Here is an 18591-nt window from a genome sequence, read left to right as displayed (position 1 = left end):
GATTCGGAAACAAATTCGGTATTTTTTTCACTTTTTTTTGTTGTATGGAGCAAATAATGCATAAAATAATTTATGCAAAATTTTATTCTTATTTGTAATAATGTGCTTGATAATATAAGAAATGATCACCATCCAATTTTATACATATCTATTTTAAAATATTAAATTTGTTCTAACAGTTCAGATTACCACTTTCATCCCTACGCCCGGGTGCGTGCCGCCTGCGCGGAATTTTAAAACCCACCCCCCCCTCCGGCTCCAAACCGCTCCGCCGCCGTCTGCCTGTTTTGGTTGAGCCGGTCCGCGTCCCGCGTGTCCCGCGGCAGCCTCCCGAGGCCCTCCACCAAACCACGCTCCAAGAACGCAACAACAACAACACCGGCGACCAGCACCCCCCCCCCCCCCCCCCCAAGAGCATCGCGACCATGTCCACGTCGAGCTCTCCGTCGTCGGCAAACCCGCGATCCCTCCGGTGAGCGGCAGCGGCGAGAGACCGGCGCGCGCGTGCCATGGCGGCGCTGTGGCTCAGGCTGCTGCTCGCCGTCGGGCTCCCCGTCGCGGCGCTGGTCGCGGTCGCGTTCGTGGTGTACCGGCGGCGGAGGTTGCCCCGCAACGCGCCGCCGGAGCTGCCGGTCGATGGCCCCGCGCCCGCCGCCGAGCCGGCGGCGAGCCCCGGGCTGACGAAGCTCAACATGAGGTACAGCGCCGAGAGCGGCCGCGTGGGGCTCCGGTTCCAGCAGCTGCACCAGCACCAGCACCACGCCCGCGTCGACGTGCGGCACCGGGGCCCGGGCGGCGGCGCGCAGCAGGGCGCGTTCCAGTGGGCGGACCACCCGCGGCTGGTGACGGAGGCGGCGGAGAACGGGTGGGCGCAGTTCGTGTTCGCGGTCGCGCCGCCGCGGTCAAAGTCCGCCTCCTCGTCGCCACTCTGGGGCACCTGCCCGGTCTGCGACGCCGGGATGACGAGCCGCGACATGGCGGAGGCGGCCTGGGAGCTCCCCACGGGGTCGTCCGAGCGGATGCAGGCCGTGCGCCTCAACCCGGCCGCCGCCGCCGCCTCCTCCGCCGCGTCCGGCAGGAAGTGGCTCCCCGGAAGCATCCCGAGCCCGCTCCGCGGCGACACGGACGCGGGGAACAACCCCGGCGGTGCGCTCTGCCTCGCCAGGATGAGCCTGCCGCTGCCGGGGCCGCCGCTCGCCGGCGCGCCGTTCCCGCAGGACGCCTACTTCGAGATCACCATCATCTACCTGAACACGAAACGGCCCGAGTGGTCAGCGTCGAGGGCGAGCAGGCGTGGCCGGGACGGCACCGGCGAGAGCGACCGCGTCAAGCTCATCAGGTTCGCACCGGACGCCAAGGACCCGGTCCAAGAAAGCAGAGCCGCCGCCAAGGACGAGCTACAGGACAAGCAGCGGCACCTCGTCATGTCGCTGGGCCTCGCCGCCGCCGCCGGCGCGCCGCCGCGGCCGTCGCCGCCCGGGACGTACGCGTCGTCCATCGGCTTCCACTCCGACGGCGCCGTCTACCTTGACGGTACGTGATTTGCAGAGCACACAAAGGCGCTCTGCTTCGAATCTTCGATGATTCTTGAGTGCACACAAAGACGACGTGATCTGAAAGGGTTTCGATGGATGGATTGATTGCTGCAGGGATGAAGCTGGTGTACGAATCGGACAAGTCCTCGTGGGCGGGGGTGGACAAGGTGGTCGGGTGCGGCTTCGAGCCGGCGAGGCGCAAGGTGTTCTTCACCGTGGACGGGCAGCTGGTGCACGCCGTGAGCTGCAACGCGGAGGCGTTCGCGAGCCCGCTGTACCCGGTGCTGGCCTCCAGCTTCGACGTGATGGCGCTGGTCAACCTCGGGCAGGGCAAGTTCCGGTACGCGCCGGCCAACGCGCGGCGCACGGCGAACCCGTGCTTCGTGCGCGCCGCGTCCGCGGTGGACGCCCGCGGCGGCGGCGGGAGCGGCTCCATGGGGCTCGACTTCGACGACAGCGGCGAGCTCTTCTCCATGGGCCGCGTGGACTCCGGGTGGATGGAGGCGATCCGGGTGAGCAAGAGCAGGAAGGACAGCGTCGCCGGCTCCGTCGCGGCGTCGGTCGGCGATCCGGAAGGCGAGTCGGACCTGTTCGAGATCCCGCTGCGAGACTGATGAACGGCGACGGCCCGCTGCGAGACTGATGAACGGCGACGGCCCGCCGGCGACCGACAGGTGGCCCATTTGTCAAACAGGAGTTAGTTGTAGTTAATGGCGAATGGTCAGGGTGATACTGACAGATGCTTAGCAGCTTAGGAGTTAGGACACTGCAGGATAATTTGGCTGTTGTTGTATTATCATCTAGCTGCTGTTACCTAGATGTGAAAAAAAAGTGTTACAAGTAGGTTAAAAGGATTGAAAGTTTGTCTTATGTAACGAGCTTTTGATTCGTTACTTCCTTCTTTGATTCCCTTTTGTGCCTTTTTTTAAATATTTTTTTGGCTTTTACTATATTGGATGTAAAGATGATAGAGTGGAGATAGATTCTGAGACTAGAATTTTAAAAGGAATATCTTTGATTCACATTTCCATGGCTAAGAGCATCTCCAAGAGCTCTTCTATTATGTTATGTAAATTTGGTGATTATACCCTCTTTGTAAAAAAAATAAAGCCATCTAATTCTATGGAGTAATCCAAGAGACTAGGTAAAACATGATTTGCTATATTCAAAACTAGTTCCACGTCATCCTATTCCATCCGATCGTTTTCCCTTCCACGCCCGACGCCGTGCCCATCGCAACGCCACTGCCGCGATCCCGCGACGCCGCCACTGCGATCCCTTCGCGAAGGCACCATCGCATGTCGCCGCCGGCGCCTTCACGTTGAAGCTGCGATGCCCTCATCGCGTCCACGTTAACGGCAACGACGATCGACGCCGCACCCATCGCGTCGCCGCCGCAATCCTTCCTGTACGCCGCGAAGGCACCATCCCTGTCCCCGCCTGCACGTGGACGATCGCGACACAGCGACCACCTGCTGCAGGACTTCCATCAAATTGAATTGATGTACGTGCTGACTACCATATAGCGCCTTCAATCCATACTGCATTATTGAAGCCGTTTTTTGATGAGCCATGTTTTGAATGCAGACTGAAATCTTGCGTGGTTGATTGGGTATTAGACAACAACATCCTAGACTATGGATTCAGATGATGAATTCAATCAGTTTGTAATGGATGAAATCATTGATTCCTCATCTTCGGATGATGAGAGGAAAGCTGTTATTCCTAGTGCCGCACACTTGATAGTTGAGGATATAGTGCCTTCAATCCATACTGCATTATTGAAGCAGACACAAGCAGTCTGTTCTCATCATCTCTGAAATTTTTTGTTCTTCCCTGGGATCCTTTAGCTACTGCAAGACCATGATCTTGAGACTCTTGTACAGGCAGATTTATGAGGTCGCTGAAATATGACCCTGAACCCATATCACCTGCCACAACAAGAACATAAACAATATACATTTCAATATGAGGACACAGATTTTCCCATTGACAGGCAATTGGATTGGAACTACCAGTAACTATCATGACACAGATTTTCCCAGGCCAGTGACATGACCACCCTTACTAGATTAATTCAGCATTGAATCAAGAACCAGTATCCAAGCCTGATAGGTGGCGTGCTAATAGAAACTCTACTCTTGCTACTCACTAATTCAGGCATCTCATAACTGAACTGAAAACTATGCTTTTTCAGACAATTACAAGTATCAAAGTCAGCTAGCCGCTGCATTACCCAAAATGATTTTACATAGAAGTGACAGATTACAATAAAAAGGGCCCATTGAACTACAACACTATTTGAATTTATTGACTATCTGAAGCAGCAAGGGCAAACTATAATAAGCAGGTACAACTTAAGCATGAACCTATACGAGTGTATCTGATAATCAGGTTCAGAACTGAACTGAAAATGACAACAACCTATTTTGATTGAGATATTGATAGAAACAGTGCACACAGGATCAGCAAACCTTCACCGGAACAAAACAGTTTCAAACTGAACTTGATAAGTCAAATGGTTTGAATGGTATGCAAGCCTGATAGGTGGCGTGCTACTAAAACTCTACTCTTGATTATCACTAATTCAGGCATCTCCTAAATGTGCTGATGTTTTACTGATGTTCAGATTTCAAAATTGTGCAGGTCGCAGTGGGTGTTTCAAACAATCTCAAATAGATACTGAATACTCATAGGCTATTTAATCCAGCATTTTAACCATACCATTCATATGCTAATAAGCTAAGAATATATGGCAGATTTAACAGAACAAGCATCAGGTACACGGGCACAACAAGGATAAAGCTGAAATCTCACCACTGCAGCCATCCCGTACGAATTGCTCACCGTTGAGCAGATCCTCACGCATCTGGCCACTGAAGCTCGATGGAGGATAAGCAAACGCGGGTTCCTCTAGAGGCGTCGAGACGACCGGCGCCGGCGCAAGGACGAGGGCAGCGCGTGGGAGCAGATCCGCCGCGAGGGCAGCAGGGCGCGGGAGCGGCGCCGGTGGAAGAGGGTACAAGCGGCTCGTCGGCGCATCTACGGCAGGGCGCGGCCGTCTGTACATGGCAACAACGAGCGGCGGCGGCACGAGGAGGCGGGAGCAGCGAGAGGGGGCGGCAGCCGCGCGACGGGGAGTTAGCCGGGAAAGGGGTCGGCACCTGCGAGGAAAGAACTGCTGGCAGGGCGCTCGGCAGATGGCGGGGCGGCGCGCGACGATTTGTGGACGAGCGAGAGGGGTCAGCGCGGGAAGCCGCCAAAATGGGCGCGCGGGACGGCAAGCGCGCGGGGGAACGAGAGTATGCACGCAGGAAGCTCCGATGGCGAGCGGGCGGGGATGGGCAAACATGGCTACCGGCTTTTCACGGGATGGAGAAGGAGAAAGCTAGCGGAGGATTTTAGAAGATCTGTTGGAAGCCGGTTTTTAGCGCCCTTTGCTATTTTTACTGATACAAAGTCATTTAAAAGAGCTCTTGGAGATGCTCTAATAATGGTATCTTTTATCAGAGATTTGCAAAGCCCATGCAACTTTGTGCTTTTGGTATTGACTACTTCTATCATCTCACCTTTTTTATATTTTGGGTGTTTTTTTTGTTTATGTAATAGAAACTTATGCTGGGCTGTCTAGTTTGCTATTAACAAAAAGGTCCAGCTTCGGTGCGGCTCTTGATGATACACCTGTTAATCGAGCAATTATTTAGCCCCTAGTGAATTTGTTATTCTTGCAACAACAAAATGAGCATATACAAATCTTGCATGTTTTGCTATGTATGGATCTTGCATTAATTGAAGTTGTAATGTAAATTAATTCTCTTTTACTTGTCAAATTAGATATTCGTATTCATACACAATAGAAATAGAGCTATCATTAGGTCCTGTCGTTTTTTTTTAAAAAAAATTCACGCCATGAAAGTGAGAGCAATAATATTTTCACATTACAATTTTAAATAACTTATATTATCAACTATTCATAATTTGACATATAGACTTCCCATATGTAGTGGTAGGGTGGAACCAGGGGCGAAGCCAACCAAGCTTGCCACCAGGGTCAGCTCCACTGAGACGACGAAATTAAATACGCATATAACAGTCTTATACATAGAAATTTTTAGATTTCATTGTGGTCGGACGACCCCATTGAGTACATGCAACATATGTTTTTTTTAGGATTTTACCTCGCGAAAAGGAGACGGAGGAACTTGTGTTTTAGTTTAGAGCAATATCTTTTCTTTTTTTTCTCGCGACCGTGTCTGAGCACATTTTTTATTAATAGGCAATCGCTCTCCTTGAACCAAGTTTCTTGCTTGTGCACAGATGACAACTATGCGAAGAAAAGAATTCCGATAAGTATCATCCCAAGCAACAAGTAGCCTGAACAATTGCATGAAGAGATTCCAGTAACCCAGGAACCTTGCGGCAATAAGGAGATTGCTAGAGCCGTATGGGAGCCCCGATCCCATCAAACCACACGGCACAGTCAACGGCATAGAATCAGAACCGCTCCACAACTTGCCATTTGGCCGCCCGGGTAGCCCAAGAACTCCACCAAAAAAAAAGCCTACAAGATATGAAGATAAGATAGATGCCGATACCAATACCATGGCTATGGCCTTGCCACACTGCCTATCCAACAGCGAAGTGACAAAGCATTGCCGTCGGACAACAAAAAAAAACACGCGAGGTCTCGTGCCGTCCCCGGACGTCACTGCAGCCGGCATGATAATCTAGTTATCGGGCTGGCTGGCACTGCGCCCAGGTGTGACCTCTCCATGTCCATCCATGGCCTCAAGCTGTCGGCTGCGTCGCCGATCTGGAGCCGCATGCGCCTCTAGTGATGTTTCTTTCCGTGCTCCGGTCACCCGGCGCCCGCGCCCAACCGCACCGCGGACTCTTTTTTCTCATGTGTTTTTTTCTGCGAGAGCCGAGAGGTCAGCATCTGAAGCCGCTGCGGGGTCGAGGTGTCGCCGCGCTCCTGTTCCTGACCAATCGGCCGGCTCCAGAATACGGCCCGTCCTTTGCGTGACGAGGTCTTGGTAGGGACGGCAACGGGTCCAAACCCGCTGGGTTTACCCATCCCAAACCCGAACCCGTTAACAAAAAATCTTTCTGTTAAGAAACCCGCGACCCGTCACGGGCATAATTTTTTGTCCAAACCCGTGCCCGCTCGGGTTTCAGGCGACCCGCAGGTTGCCCGTGCCTGAGAGCACCACCAAGGCTGCGGCGTTGCACGCGCCGCCGGCGGGCGAGCGCGCGGCCAGGCGAGCGAGCGCACGGCCGGGCGGGCGGGTGAGCTCGCGCAGGGGCGCGTGCGCGGCGGCGGGGCATGTGTAGCCTGGCGGGCGGGCGCGTGCACGGCGACGGGGACAGGCGGGTGAGCTCGCGGAGCCCAGCGGGTGGGCGAGCGTGCGGCCACCCGGGCGAGCTCGGGCGCGGCGGGGCACGCGCAGCCACAGCTGGCGAGCTCGCACGCGGCGGTGTGGACAGGCGGACGAGCGCACGGCCACCCGGGCGAGCTCGCGCGTGGCAGCCGGCAGCGGGATAGGCGGGCAAGCTCGCGCACGGCGCGTGCGTCCCAGGCTCCCAGCCAGGCAGGCCACCGTGGGGTGCGGCCGTGCGGGGCATGCGCGCAGCGTGCCCAGGCAAGTGATCCAGTGCAGATGTGCCTGGCTGGCGGCTGCTGAATGGGGAAGGGAAGGGTTAAGTTAGGGTTTTGAGTTGTTCTGATTTTATATGCTTGAGTAACTGGGCCAAGTTAGTTGGGCCAAGGTAGTTGGGCTGAAAAATTATGTGTCTACTTACTTGAGGGATCGGATTTCAAAAACTCATGGGTTTGCAGGTTCGGGTTTTAGGTTCCCAGACTCGTGCCCGCAAACCCGATGGGTCTGACTTTTTGCGTGAGGAGGTTTTGCCGTTTTGGACTCTCGGACGACGCTGCTGCTTCTGGAAGGCGAGGTCTGGTCTGGTCTGGTCCAGCCATGCCTCCGCCTGCCTCGTTTTTCTTTTTCTTCGGTTGAGGTCAGCTGGTCCAACCCATTCTGCTCAGGATTAGCACCAGCTGATTAGTAGGTGTAGTAGTATTCTTTTCTTCCATTTGTGTAGGGTAATGTTGTCAGGAAATCACATTCCCGTTGGAGAATCCTTCTTGGGATGAGCACTCCTGCCATGAAGTTAAATAATCCTGCAATTAGTTTGCGTTCAGATCTTTACAGGCTGCAGTACCATCCAACCAAATTCAGTGCCACGTGACCAACTTATCATGAGAAATTTGCTGCTTAGATCCTTTCGAATTGTCACTGCCTGGGGATCAAGTTTCTCTGGCGACAAACAATCCGGCAAGTGCAAGAACAGCTCAGGGGTCAGGACACTGGACACACAACTCTGTTCTTGTACTGTACCCATGTACTGTTCCTGTATAAAGGGGAAAAAAAAGGAACGAATTCGCCTTCGATAAATTAATACTCGCATCAACCATGAGGTTCATAAATACACAAAGAAATTCCGTCCATGTACGTCACGACGAAACGTAGCTCACACCATGTGCCGGAGCCTGTTACCATCAGCACCCGCCTCTGAAGCAGAATGTATGGCCAAAAAGGATGGCTCTCAGGGATCAGGAAATCCAAGGAATGTGTTGAACAGAACAAGCCCAAAATCACTGATCACAACGTAGCAGTACTGCTTGTATAGTTGTATCCACGGCACAGCTGCAGGTTCCAGAGTGTGCCCACCATGTCGATTCAGCTTCGGCGCAGTCAGCCTAGGAGCTGCCTTCCACCCTCTTCCTGAACATGATCCTGCCCAGCAGGCTCTGACCCCGCTTCTTCTTCCTCCTCGGATCAGCGGAAGCGTCGTCCTCCTGCCGCGGTTCGGCGGCGAACACCGGGTGGACGACGATCTGCATCGCATCCTTGTCGTCAGTGGCTTTGTTCTGCTCCAGTGCCCTGCTCCTCGTCGGTGTAGCAGGAGACCTGCTGGAGCCCTCGGCGTAGGCGGCGAACTCCTCGGCGAGGATGCTCGCGAGCGACTGCGGCTTGTACTCGGACCTGGCCGAGCTCGGCCTGGGGTTGCAGACGGAGCCGTCGAGAGGACCTGACGAAGTTGCCGGGATCTTCAGAGCCTGCAGCTGCTTGCTTAGAATCGTGATCGTCTCCTGGCACTCGGCGAGCTTGTCAGCTGCTGCGAGGATTTCTGAGTCCTGCAGGGAATGGCTGTGAATTCAGTTCCTGATGATATGCAGGAAACGGGAACTTACAGGTTACAATGCTGTGGCTATTTGACTAGTATTTTTCTGTAAAAATGTGTAGCAAGGATGCGGCAACTTACTGTTGCCACATGGCTTTCCTCTTGAGCTGCCCAATGTTGCACACTTGCCTCAGCAAGACTGCATGATAAAGAATATGCATCTTTTAGAGGGGAGAAAACTTGAAACCAGTTTCTTTAAAGGAAAATAAAAGAAAATCCAGGTAGCAAACTTGTCAGTCTTATCTACCTTTCTATCTCATCACAGCAGGCTGATTTTCTTCCGGGCAGGATATTATCATCCTGAGCAAGTACAACTTGTGCGAGTTCTTCATCCAGCTTCTCTTGATCACTGGCCATTATATGGCCTTCATCTGACTGGTTTGTCCCTTCCTGCGCTTCTTTCTGAATATCTAGAGCTACTGCTGTTTTTGCACTTTGGATGTCCTGAGTACTTTCTGTGTTGACTGTAGCTGTTGACTTATCCCCATCAAACTTCTTTTCATCACTATCCACGGTGTCAGCTAGATCTTGGTTCGATAAGTATTGGCCCAAAATGTACTTCAGGATCAGACAAACCTCGTCAATGAACTTTTCAAGTTTAGCTTCCCCATGTAATAGATCATGACAGACCTGAACCAGGTGCTCAAAGCGACTGCAAAGTTCAGACTTGTCAAGTGACAGTGGTCCTGATCTTGCAACATTATCCCCTGCAGATGTGCCAATCATGGAAGTGATTTTCTCGATCAGATCTCTTACAGTCTTCTCAATTTCAGACCAGTCATATGGTAACTCTGAATCTTCTCTCTTGTCAGAGATCGCCTTCTGAATCTCATCAAGAATGGTTTCAATACTTTCTCCACTTGCTTCATGCTTACGCACTACCAGGTTCCAAATATCATGAACTCTTTCAGGATGGCCATTGGGGATGATGGTACCATTCACGACAGGATCATTGCCACTTTTCTCTGGCTCTACCGGTGTCGTATCCGCCTTCTTCAGAGATGCAAGCGCCACATTTCCATTCAGATCACCTGATGCCATCTCCATTTTCTCAATCTCAGCGAAATCATGGAGCAAGTTCATCTCAGATGACGCCATGATGGATGCAACGCTCTGGCTGGCAGCCCTGAACTGCTCCAGTTCAGAAATCAGAGCAGAGGCCCAAGACTCCGACTGACAGTTAGCATCGCTCAGCTGCTTGTTCTCCTCCGTCAGGTCCCTGAGCTGCCTCTGCACCACCGTCAGCTTGCAGGCCTCGTCGGCGTACTTCATCTGCACGAACTGCAGCTCGCCCTCCCTCTTGGCGAGCGCCTGCTTCAGCGCCCTGTTCTCGTCCTCGACGGCGCGGAGCTTGAACGCGTAGCCCTCGGCGTCCGACGCCGAGCGACGCGGCGACGGCGACGGCGACGGCGTCCGCGGCGAGAACGGCGCGGCCGACCGCGGCGAGGAGGGCGTCGCGGGGCGCGGCCGCCTCGGGCTGGCGGTGGTGGGGGCCTGCTGCGGCTGCTCGACCTCGTCCCTCATCTTGGCGATCGCCGCCGGCCCGGGCAGCCGTTTGCGGACCATGCCGCGCAGCCGCTGGCACTCGGCCTCCAGCTGCGCGATCCGCCTCAGGTGCTCCTCCTGCTGCCGGCGCGCGGCGTCGGCGGACTTGAGGTCGTACTCGCGCTCCCGGCCCCGGACCTCGAGCTCCTGCTGCAGCATGCGCACCTCGTACTGCAGCGACCCGGCCTGCTTCTGCGCCGACTCCAGCCTCGCCGTCGCGTCGGCGAGCTTGCCGACCGCGGCCGCCTCGGACTCCCGGAGCTCCCCGATCAGGGCGTCCTTGGCGACGACGGCCTTGCGGAGGCTGTTGTTCTCGGCGGCGAGCTTCGCGGCCTTCTTGTTCGCGTCCTCCAGCTTCTGCTGGAGCTCGCGCGCTTTCTTCTTCTCGGACGATATCTCGTTGGCCGCCTCCACGATGATCTGCTCCCGCTCTTCTCGGGCGATGACCAGCCGCTCCATGCAGGATCTCAGAGCTTCTTCCATTTCAGCCATTGTTCCCTGATGCCTGTTGCCTGTTCTTCAGCTCCTCCCTTGTGTGAAAACAATCAAGAACAACTTTTCTGGAAGCAACAAGCCAACAGTGTCAGCTTAAGTAACCTAGCCAATGAAGGTGTCTGGTAAAAAAAACATGCATAAAGTCATAAACAAACAATCCAAACAAAGAATTACGTCAACAACTTCTGTCAGCATAGTTGTGGCCAAGCCAATTAGTTTTGCATGATGCTCTTGCTTATGTATGAAACCCCAACAACTGCATTAGTTTGCTTTTCACGTTTTGCCTACCAGCTGCTAAAGATGAGTAGTACTAGAACTGAATAGTTCTCCATTCCATCCACCAAGCTTTTGTGAAGGAGAAATTTGAAATGTGTGGGTTCTTAAGCAACCGCTACAAGTTGACGTGTCCGTTCCGATGGGAAAAAAAGGACTGGCTGTTAACTCTTTGACATCATCAGAAGCACTGAAAAAATGTTATTCTAAAATTATGACCACCAAACCCAAGACCAACTAGCAAAACTACAGAAGTGTGCTTTTGTATTGTTGGGCCGTATTGAACCCTATCTATCATCTACTCAAAAGCACAACGTTGTCTAAACCCCAACACAAAATTTTATTTTACGCGGATGAAACTTTTTTTAGGAAAAAAAACAAACCAGGCAAGAGATTTGTCGATTATATATTGAAAAAGATGAGAGAAAAACAACTACAAAAATGAGACCGGCTAGTTGGATGAGGATGAAATTATGGTCTTCTAAGTTCTAACAACTGCATATTGGTAAGTTCTTGAGGGAGTTGGTTTATGGCAAAACTGTAGTATACGAAGACCACTCTATCACGCTGAGCACACATATCTCTACAGACAGCTGAAATTGCTACGATGAAGAAACAAACCTTAGCTAGGTATAAAAACAGCATTTCAATGACTCGAAACAGAAAGAGCAGGACAGTTAGTGACTTAGTGGAGAAAACTTAAACTCAAAACCCAAAGTGACAAACCTTTTCCAGTTCCTGGTTGATCAGGCTGTGCAATTCTTCAGGCACCATAGGGATGCATTGCTAGCCATCAGCCAAGACACGATGACAGGAGCAAGGAAGCCGAGCAGGAAGCCAGGAAGCAAGAACACACAGCTGGCCAGTGGAGCGGACCGCAGCCTCACTTGCTCAGGACATTCTATCAGTATTGAGAATCAAGCACTGGTGAGGTGCAGGCAGTACTAGCAGTATGGTTGGTTCATGGTTGCAGTTGCAGGAGTTCATCCTGTTGAGGAGGAAGGCGTCAATGGGGGCAGCGCGGGTGGCGCTTTCGCTTGGCGGGAAGCGGAGTCGTCAGGGAAGGCGCGCCGGTGGTTCAGCCGTGCTGTCAGAGAGACTGAAAGTTGGAGCAGTTAGGCTGTTCAGTTCTGGGTACCCTATCGGAGATCCGTGCTGGCATCCTACTCCTCTTGACAGTTGCCATGGCTGCTCTGCTGGCGAATCAGGCTGGCGATTTTGCACGCGACGGCTGGAGACTGCATCCGGATCAGTGAGCACAGGATAACAAGAGTTTCCTAAGTCCATGCTTCACATAATGATTAGTAACACACACAAGGAGTGTGCATTTTTTTTCGAAAAAGGAAAAAAAATCTGCGTTTCTTGTGGTCGATGGTATGAATTATACATGTTCCCTTCAGGGGATCGATGTGGCATGGCACCTCGTGGCCTTTGGGTTGATGAGGAAAGTTTGGTAAAGAGTCGCCGTCAGCATTTCAGAGCTTTTGAGGTTTGAGACCAAATCACTGACCCGTCCATGGCACCAGTCGGTGCACTGGGGAAAAAAGGCTAGAAAAATCGAGGGTCATTGTCGTCCCGGCACAAGAGAAATGTGGAGCACAAAACATCCAACATCCTCTCCACGAGTTAGGTCGATCGGCACATGTGTCAGTCTTACTCAACTGAAAAAAAAAGGAAAGTCCTCACTTTTGGTGTGCTGAACCAAAGCCATCCATCCAGCGTACTACCAATCTGGGAGACCGCGGCTTCAGAGTCACACCTGCAATTCTTCAGGCACCGTAGGGATGCATTGCTAGCCCGTCAGCCAAGACACAATGACAGGAGCAAGGAAGCACTGAGCCGGATGAACAGCAGGATTCATTTGCAAATCTCTGTTGGATACTTTGGATTTCGACAGCAACGTTGTAGGTACGTACAAGATCCTTAAAGCCCAAGCGGCAGCTGCTCTGCGCCTGTCATCCGCGAGCCCAAGATCGCAGCGGTTGGGGAGGACAGGCAAGCGGTGGCATCTCCGGTGCCGTGGGGCAGGCGCCTGAGGTGAGCTCGGCACCAAACCACTAAGCGGTGGGTTCAGCGAGCACTTCTCGCCCGGTCACCGGGGGGGAATTTGGCTGGCCGATGAGTGGTCAGCCGGCTGATCGGTTGCGCGGTGACATCCCGCTGGCATGAGGTGCGGGGTGCTCTGCATTCTGGCATTCTGCAAGTGGAAGGTGAGGAGGAGTGGAGGACTGGCCGGGCGGCACTTGTGAGCGCTGGCGCTCCGTGCTCGCAACTGAAATGCGGTGTTGGAGTGAGTAGCCAGCCAAGGAAAGAAGGATGTCATGGATACCGAATCATGTTGCGTTTGTCCGCCAGGAATGGCTTGCCATGGTTATAGCTTCGTCATTCGTCATGATGACCTTCGGGGATCGTGAGGTAGCCTAGGTCATGAGCAGAGATGGTGGTGACGTCTCGGTACACTCGTCCAACCCCTAGCCATTTTTCTTGGGGAGCAGGTGATACCAACTAATTATGCAAGTCGTATCATATAGGATGGGGAATGAAATTCAACCTAAAATTAAAGTTTGAGAGTTGAAAGAGTCGCTTTGGTAATTGAGGGATCAAAATTGAGCCTTGGAAGGTCGACTATTTCTGTTTATCCGTGTGTGCACGCAGACTCACTACCCTGGTTAATTTTCCAACCACTCGTTAAAAGTTGAAACAACATACTTCCTCTATTTTTATTTACATGTCATATTGATTTTGGTCCTAACTCAAATTTGACAAATTTTCACCAAATTTATAGAAAGAACTAATAACATTTACAATACTAAATTTGTTTTGTTCAATCCACCATAAAATGTATGTTGATAGTGATAGTATAGTTGCAATATATTTTTCTATAGATTTGATTGAAATTAGTTAAATTTAACTTAGAATAAATTTAACACGGTATGTAAATAAAAACAAAGGAAGTAGTCGAGGAGTGGAGTCCATAAACTCCCGCTGCCTTAGCCGACGCTCCCGAACTTATATAAAGTACTATAAGAAAATCACAAAATAATCATGCTTAAATATTCAGATATAACGTTCTTTCTAAGTTTTATTATTTTCATTCGTCAAATTAAATTAGCCTTTTACCTCAGCGTCACTCGTTCCGTTATCAACATCACAATTGACCTGTGTCTGGCTGTCTGCCATCAATCCACTCTGCCGTGAGCTTCAACAAGGTAAAGATATTTTTCTTCGTCCTCCAAAATATCTGCATAGACATCACGCCCGAGTTCGAGCCTGGCTGTAGGCTCGGCAGGATCTCCTCGGCTCGGATCCTCGGCTCGAGACGCTATCGAACTCGAGCTTGAGGTGGCAGGCTCGCTCGAGCTCGGCTCGTTGCCAGCCCTCCCGCTCAGGCCCATCTCCTGTTTCTTCCCCCCTTTCCCTTCTCTGTCTCTGTCTCTCTCCTCCCGTGGTCTTCCTTTCCTGGCGGCGACGGCTGGGCTAGCGGCGGCGCCATTCGCACGTCTTTGCCCGGCCCTTTGCCGGCGACGAGCATCCACCAGGTATGCCCGCCCCTTATCTTGCCTTCTTCTGCGCGAAGCGGAGCAGCCCAAACCCTAACAGAGCTATTTGTATTCGGATCTGACCCAGTTACATGTGTGTACCCATGTTATGTTTTGTGCGCGTGCCTCAAAATTTTCCTTTTGCATTCACCAATTTCTGGGGGCAGTTCCATTGCAAATTCAGCCAGAGAGAGGGGGAAGGAGGGAGGGAGGGAGGGAGGGAGGGAGGGAGAGCTTTTATTTCAGAGTTTTGAGTTGTATTTGATGCTACCTGTTCGTTTATGAGTGCTGATGCCATTGTGTTTGATTGTCAAAGTGAGTTTCAGTTGCAATTCGTGTGGAAGGTGGATTGTCTGATCTGATACTTAGAAAATTGGGTTGGACTCTACATGTCAAGAAAGTATGGCACCAGGAAGCAAGGCAGAGAGAAAAGCAGCATTAGATGCTGGAGCATGGATGTTCAATGTTGTAACATCAGTTGGTATCATCATGGTCAACAAAGCCTTGATGGCAACACATGGTTTTAGTTTTGGTAAGACACTGACAGTGCCTTAATCTTTATTCATGTTTTCCATGCGTCTTATCACTTCTATATCTAGAATTGGACCATCAGATGTCTTGTACTCATGTTGTTTTCGACTGTTTGGTTGTACAGCTACAACACTGACTGGACTTCACTTTGCAACCACAACCTTGATGACACAAGTAATGAAATGGCTTGGGTATATTCAGCCATCCTATTTGCCATTACCGGAACTAGTAAAGTTTGTCTTTTTTGCAAACCTATCCATCGTTGGGATGAATGTTAGTTTGATGTGGAACTCTGTGGGATTCTATCAGGTGAAGACAGTAACTTAGGTATTTTATCAGTATATGATTCAAAATGTGTGTAGTAAACTGTGTCTTGCCTTTTCAGATTGCAAAGTTGTGTATCATTCCAGTTTTATGCATTCTGGAAATCCTATTTGACAAAGTCCGTTACTCAAGAGATACGAAGCTCAGTATAGTGCTTGTCCTGGTAGGGGTTGCTGTATGTACTGTGACTGATGTTAGTGTGAACTCTCAAGGGTTATTAGCGGCAGTAATAGCTGTTTGGAGCACGGCACTACAACAGCATGTGAGTATTCTTGATATTAGGACTTGTCCTTTGTTATGCATATACCTGCATAATCCATTTTTTTAATGACACCAATTCTGCTTCAACCCTTATTTGTATAGCTTGGCTTCTAACTGAGCAATTTGAATTTTATAATTTCTAATGAAAGTATTGTGTTCTGAGTTTTCAAACTTTTCTGGAGACTTATCCTGAAATCTAGATTTCCTTTCTGTTCTTGGAGATTTAGCGAGCAGAAGAATCCTTTGTCCCTTGTTAGTTTTCACAATTTTATTTAGTAATAACTAAATAAAATTCAACCTTCTGGACCTGGTTAATTTTCATTTAACTAGTGTGGGCAGTGTGCCCCCTTTTTCACTTACACAACAGCCCCTTATGTCATATTATTATCATGCTGATATATTTGATCTCCTTTTCTGTGCTGCAGTATGTTCATCACCTTCAGCGAAAGTACTCGCTCGGTTCATTCAACCTCTTAGGTCATACTGCTCCAGCTCAGGCAGCATCACTGTTAGTATTGGGGCCTTTCGTGGACTTCTGGTTGACCAACAAAAGAGTTGATACTTTTAACTACACATCAATAGTTACGGTATGTGATGCATACTCCGAATCAGTGTTGCTTATGTCGTTGCAAAATTGTTTCAAGAGGAACCTATTTCATCCAGCTAGTTCGGCACTGTATATCCTCTTGTTAGTGTGTGTCTGTGTTTTGGGACCTTTGACATGGTCCAGAAACACAAGTTTGAGCATAAGTTCCATTTTATATACTTATAAGACTGGATTTTCAAGTTTATACCACTAAATATATTTTCAATGCAAGATATCTTTTCCATGTGTCCAATCTAAACAAAGTTTGACTGCATATGTCCCAAAAACATCACTCTTTTGTTATTGGAGGGAGCAAGATTCATACTTGTCAATGATTCCGTCTTAGCTAGATTTTCGGGATCTACGGTGATTAGTGTAGCTTGGAACTAATGTCTGGCATTGGGGTTATGAAAATATTGAAGATGACTTGGAGACTTGTTTCTCCAAAGTAATGTTCAGGGTATTCAATACTGGTAATAGTTTAGTTTGACCATAAGAAATAGCATATTGCTTCGTTTTGATGCTTCTAAGACATGTAGGAAATATTCTGTTTTTCAACATCTACGGTATTTTTTTAAACTATCAACACAGTCCACTGAGATGAGCTTGGTATATGATTTGAATCTTAATAGCTCTTTTTTTAAACTATCAACACAGTCCACTTTTTCTTTGGTGTTGTGTTGGCTTGACCAACCTGGGGAAAACTTTCTGATTTCCTTGTCACATGTTTGATTTTTCAGTTCTTCATTGTGTTGTCATGCATAATTGCTGTTGGCACCAACCTAAGCCAATTCATATGCATTGGAAGATTCACAGCCGTCTCATTCCAAGTTCTAGGCCACATGAAGACGATTCTCGTGTTGACCTTGGGGTTCCTTTTCTTTGGCAAAGAGGGCCTCAATTCCCATGTCGCCCTTGGCATGCTTCTGGCTGTAATCGGCATGATTTGGTACGGGAATGTGTCGTCGAAACCTGGAGGGAAAGAGCGGCAGGTTTACTCGACACCAAGCGAGAAAACTCAGAAGCATGGGATGCTGTCCTCGCAGTCCGAGCTTGATCAGAAAGTTTGAAATGGGAACAGCAAAGCCACCCTGTGCTTCTTGATTCGACAGAGCAAAAATCTTGTGCTTCTTGAGCGTTGATCAGCCTAATTTATTCTTTTTATACATTTTAGGGATATGTTTCTATAGAATTGTAGGCCACAGCAGAAACAGGGTACCTGGGCAAAAAGCCCAAGGCTATACTTTTGGAGCAAATATGTCAACATCTAAGCTGGCAGATACATGTTCTGTAATAGTCATTCTGTGGTTGCATGTTTTCGCTCTCCATCTGGCATGTTCAGTATGTTTTCTGTGTTCCTTTTCCTATGGGTAATTTTGCTCCTGGACACTTTATAATATTGATTTTTGCTGGTGGACACTACTCAATTTTGTCTTTGCTTATGGACACTTTTTAAGTATGTATATTTGCTATGAGACACTTTAGTCATTAAAATAATGATTTCATGGTTTAGAGAAGACAGAAAACAAGTAAAATGACCAAAATACCCCTGCAGTGCTATTTGACTTCCCTCTCTCTCTACTTACTCTCCCCTATTTCTTTTTCCCCGCAGCAGAGCTCGCCGACAGGGTGCGCTGCGCCGTGCTCCTCCTCCCTTGCACGCCAGCGCTCGCCCAGCACCCGTATGCCACGCACCGCGGCGGTCGCGGGGCCTTCTGGCCTGCGGGAGGCGGTGCCGGTCGGGGGCCTTCTGTAGGCGGCAGCGACGTCGTCTCCTGTGTCGGGGTGCAGCGCCCCCACGCGCCGATCACGGAGGCCGAGATCCGTGCCGAGTTCGCGCACCACGACGGCGCCGTGGCCCGCGTCAACAACAGCACCTTCGGCTGCTGCCCGGCCACGGTCCTCGCGGCGCGCGCGCGGTGGCAGCCGACCGCGCGCGGCCACGGCGGCCACCCCACCGCGTGCGGCCACGGCGGCCGACGCGTCGCGCGAGGTCGCCGTCAGCGGGAGCAGCTCCGCGCACGCGTGCTCCACGCCCGCGCCGCCGGACTCCAGCGCGCGGCAGAGGTGGGGCACCACGGCGCCGGCCTCCTCCGCTAGGAACCGGCACGCGGCGCCCGAGGACGCGAAGGCGGCCAGCACGGGGACGACCCGCTCGCGGGAGGACGGAAGGAGGTCGCCGCCGGCGGAGTCGAGCAGCGCCGCCACCGTGGAGACGGCCGCGGTGGCGGCGGTGAAGAGCCCAGGCGGAGCCGGG

The 18591-nt window shown here is 51.0% G+C and overlaps 3 protein-coding genes across 4 annotated transcripts; 2 read left to right on the top strand and 1 right to left on the bottom strand.

The window, feature by feature from the left end:
* Nucleotides 1-236: 236 nt before the first annotated feature.
* Nucleotides 237-2540, top strand: LOC120708466. Its single transcript, XM_039993733.1, has 3 exons — nucleotides 237-1533; nucleotides 1650-2162; nucleotides 2193-2540. Exons 1-2 carry the CDS (start codon nucleotides 510-512, stop codon nucleotides 2147-2149), a joined length of 1524 nt encoding a protein of 507 aa, XP_039849667.1. The 5' UTR covers nucleotides 237-509; the 3' UTR covers nucleotides 2150-2162; nucleotides 2193-2540.
* Nucleotides 2541-7951: 5411 nt separating this feature from the next.
* LOC120708465 (filament-like plant protein 7) lies at nucleotides 7952-12271 on the bottom strand. Its single transcript, XM_039993716.1, has 4 exons — nucleotides 11820-12271; nucleotides 9028-10885; nucleotides 8862-8919; nucleotides 7952-8733 (listed from the first exon to the last, which is right to left on the bottom strand). Exons 2-4 carry the CDS (start codon nucleotides 10815-10817, stop codon nucleotides 8296-8298), a joined length of 2286 nt encoding a protein of 761 aa, XP_039849650.1. The 5' UTR covers nucleotides 10818-10885; nucleotides 11820-12271; the 3' UTR covers nucleotides 7952-8295.
* Nucleotides 12272-14383: 2112 nt separating this feature from the next.
* Nucleotides 14384-17662, top strand: LOC120708452 (UDP-rhamnose/UDP-galactose transporter 6-like). 2 transcript variants are annotated; one of them, XM_039993697.1, is made up of 6 exons: nucleotides 14384-14632; nucleotides 14949-15164; nucleotides 15288-15472; nucleotides 15549-15749; nucleotides 16174-16335; nucleotides 17075-17662. In XM_039993697.1, exons 2-6 carry the CDS (start codon nucleotides 15035-15037, stop codon nucleotides 17402-17404), a joined length of 1008 nt encoding a protein of 335 aa, XP_039849631.1. In that variant the 5' UTR covers nucleotides 14384-14632; nucleotides 14949-15034; the 3' UTR covers nucleotides 17405-17662. The 2 variants fall into 2 exon arrangements, with proteins under 2 accessions (XP_039849631.1, XP_039849637.1); XM_039993703.1 differs by having other exon boundaries at nucleotides 14487-14632; nucleotides 14959-15164.
* The last annotated feature ends 929 nt before the right edge of the window (nucleotides 17663-18591 follow it).

The sequence above is a fragment of the Panicum virgatum genome, chromosome 1K (genome assembly GCF_016808335.1).
Source record: "Panicum virgatum strain AP13 chromosome 1K, P.virgatum_v5, whole genome shotgun sequence".
NCBI classification, from domain to species: domain Eukaryota; kingdom Viridiplantae; phylum Streptophyta; class Magnoliopsida; order Poales; family Poaceae; genus Panicum; species Panicum virgatum.
Note: the sequence above shows the minus strand (reverse complement) of the source record. Positions and strands in the feature narration are given on the sequence as shown.